This window comes from Oratosquilla oratoria, chromosome 4, assembly GCF_046742065.1.
Source record: "Oratosquilla oratoria isolate Oo_2021 chromosome 4, ASM4674206v1, whole genome shotgun sequence".
Lineage (NCBI taxonomy): Eukaryota > Metazoa > Arthropoda > Malacostraca > Stomatopoda > Squillidae > Oratosquilla > Oratosquilla oratoria.
Genome location: NC_134780.1, coordinates 19,008,533 through 19,011,523, shown reverse-complemented (window position 1 = coordinate 19,011,523; position 2,991 = coordinate 19,008,533). Strand labels below are relative to the sequence as shown.

General features: G+C 45.8%; 1 protein-coding gene across 1 annotated transcript; it reads left to right on the top strand.

Moving 5' to 3' along the window:
• Positions 1 to 592: 592 nt before the first annotated feature.
• Positions 593 to 2,498, top strand: LOC143024286 (uncharacterized). Its single transcript, XM_076183078.1, has 3 exons — positions 593 to 1,134; positions 1,298 to 1,508; positions 1,614 to 2,498. Exons 1-3 carry the CDS (start codon positions 933 to 935, stop codon positions 1,984 to 1,986), a joined length of 786 nt encoding a protein of 261 aa, XP_076039193.1. The 5' UTR covers positions 593 to 932; the 3' UTR covers positions 1,987 to 2,498.
• Positions 2,499 to 2,991: the final 493 nt, after the last annotated feature.

The window sequence follows — 2,991 nt, the reverse complement described above, 5'->3', positions numbered from 1 at the left end:
TTACACGGAAGCTTTTGTTCATCCTCGACAGAAAAAAAGAGCATTGCATCATTCCTGGGGGAAACGATTGACAACTTCCCACCAGGACGTTTGTCCAACTTTCCTCAAACGTTTTTTCATCACTGGAGAAATGAGTCGAAAACACGATATGATGGCCTCGAATACGCACAAAATGAAATGTACAGCCAGTGCTAAGTATCCACACTCTTGTTTTAACTGCAACAGTGAATGCATGCAACTATACAATCAAACCAGTCACTCCCCATCAGCAGCAGAAGACGACTTTACCTTCACCTCAGGCGAATATGCAATCGCCACCGCAACTTATCGTTCAGGCGACAACGTTGTTCTTCAACGTGTACAAGCATCCGGCCTATCTGTCGCACGTTCATTGAAAAATGTGCGTAACTTTTCAAGGACGAGGGTTGCACGTACTTCCACGGTGCCGCACTTTAGCGCCCTGACTGTCTCAAACGTCCATTTTTGTGGCAACGTTTGAAGTCTGAACGTATCTAGCCTTTCCGAGAGTGAAACGGTTGTATATATATATCACTTTGCGTTGTTATTGGTCATGACTCCTGACTCATATTGGAGAAGTGCATGACAAAGTAGATACAGAGAATTCCAACCTTCCTTGACGATCCAAGCGAACAAATTGCAGACAACCGCTGCGGTGCCCGTGTTGTGTAGAGGCCGAAGAAGACAGAGCTGAACGATTGACGCGCACAACAATCTTTGGATTTGATGTGAGAGCCCACGCGCGCTTCCTCCCTCTCTTCTCAGTACCCACTTAAGCAACCAACCAGCATATCAGCGGACCTACACACTGTCCACACCATCTGCCCGAGTGACAGACCACTGTGTAGCCCGACCCAAGGCAAGCAGAGAAAACTCTAGACCCGAGGCCGGAGGCACGCCGTACCATTTCAATCATGGAGGAATATGTGTATGGGAATTCAGACTCCATGCAGGACCTTTTCCTTGCCGCACGCTTTGAGATGCTATCCACGGTGACACCAACAGAAGCACAAGTAGCAGCAGCAGCAGCAGCAGCAGCAAAAGAAGGTTCCTTCTGCGAAGGCAGAAACCGCAGGTCAGAGGTTTCTAGGGAGCCGTCACTTTATCCCGCCACAGGTAAGAGCTCTGCTTTCGAAGTAAGGGAACACTGAGTAGTGACATATGAACACCTAATTCCATGGTGGCTATGCCGCAGTCAGGCTCAGCTTATAAGCGTGGCAGTTCTTGTCTTCTTGCCGACGTTGGCTGCAGAGCCCTTGATACCTTGTTTGTCTTGCAGATGCTGGAGTAACATGGCCTGGTCCGTCGCCAGCCTACAGTTCCACGTCCGTCTGCTCCTCCTCGTCCTTGTTCCCTGGAGAAGGAACAGGCCTCACGCCCCCTCGACTGACCAAGAAGGGCAAACCTCGCAAGATCAAGTTGTGGGAGATGGAGGGCCCCGCTGCCGAACGGGCCAGGAAGGTCCGGGAGAACAGGGAACGCAAGAAAATGTAAGTCCATTGCAAAGCACCCTCCCTTCCTTCATTCGTCTCCCTTGTCCTACTCTTCCCATTCCCGAAAGAACGAGATGCCAAGTCTTCTGTTTTTTCTTGTAGGGAGAAGGCGTATTTGCTGGAGAAACATGAATCCTTAATGAGAAGGAACCAAGAGGCCGAGAGGGAGATGGCGGCTCTCAGTGGCGAAATCACAGCCAGCGAGGAGAGACAGTCTGTTCTGCACTCCGCTCTCAGGACGGAGAAGGAGGAAATCCAACGGTTGAGGTCCCATATGGGCAACTCCTTGATGGAACTGGAAAAGGTGTCGCGCGGCATGAATCCCAGCTACACACAGGAGGTTACCAGGAACCTGTGCCACGACATGCATCTCAACTTAATAAGCCACTCGGGTATAACAGGCCAGATTCCGACCAGCGGCTGCATCACATACGGAGAGGAGGAGGAGGACTCCACCAACTTGTTCTTCGCGTAGCCTCGATGGGCGTCTACCTCCTCCAACTTTCGGATCTACCTCAATGAGAACAAACTCAAGACCTCGTGTCAGTGGTTGCTGAATCCTATTTATCTTCTGTTCTCTTTCGTAAAGAGAAAAATCATAGGTGCACATGTATTTATATATAAATACAATCATAGAGTTACGGACACCGGACTCAAAGACGATGGTACTCAAATAGAAGCAGGACATCTAACAATCATGCCCTCATAAGAAATACGTACATTGTCACACAGGCAAGGTTTAAAAATTAGTAGAAGTTATTAGAAGAAAAAAAAAATGGTTTACAGATATATGACAGAAATGGCAAAGAAGAAAAAATATTCATAACAGTAATGAAATGATACATTTAGGCAAAGATAACAGTACAATGATATATAAAAACAGTGTAATTCTTGAAATGACCCTGAACACAAAAACTTATAAGTTCACGAAAATACAAACATATGCGTTTACTGTATATAGCAATAGCATTTTGTATCTATGTAGAAAATGCAAGTGATGCACAATTGGAAATGTGTGCGTGTGTTCGTACGTGTGTCAAATTGTTCTCGAAGCTCCAGGAAGAAATCGTAGATTAGCATACCTGTTTACTTATTTAATTATCATTTCAATTATTGTAATGTGAAAGTGGAATGAATGTAAAATAGATTATCCTTATATGATTATGCTTATTAACGTATTATTTTGAGTGTCCGTTGTTTTCTGTGTGAAAGGGAATAAATGAAACAAATTGAGAAAATGGAAACCGTAGGATGTGAAAGAGACGCGCAGGACGCGTTAGTTGTTAGCGGGTTGTTCCGAGTGAGAGGTGTGTGTACATTACGCAGTGATCCAATAAACAGTTACCCGGAACTCTAATATTCTTTCGTTAGCAAACCTATGTTGAGTCTTAAACGACACACAACACGTTGCCCATCCCAGCCCCGTCCACCAACGAGACAGATTTCTAGGAAAAGAGTTCTTCTGCAATCAAACTAACGA

Coding starts and splice junctions, on each gene's coding strand:
- LOC143024286 (XM_076183078.1), top strand. CDS start 933: ATGGAGGAATATGTGTATGGGAATTCAGACTCCATGCAGGACCTTTTC. Junction 1,135..1,297: donor GTCACTTTATCCCGCCACAG/GTAAGAGCTCTG, acceptor TTTGTCTTGCAG/ATGCTGGAGTAACATGGCCT. Junction 1,509..1,613: donor AACAGGGAACGCAAGAAAAT/GTAAGTCCATTG, acceptor TTTTTCTTGTAG/GGAGAAGGCGTATTTGCTGG.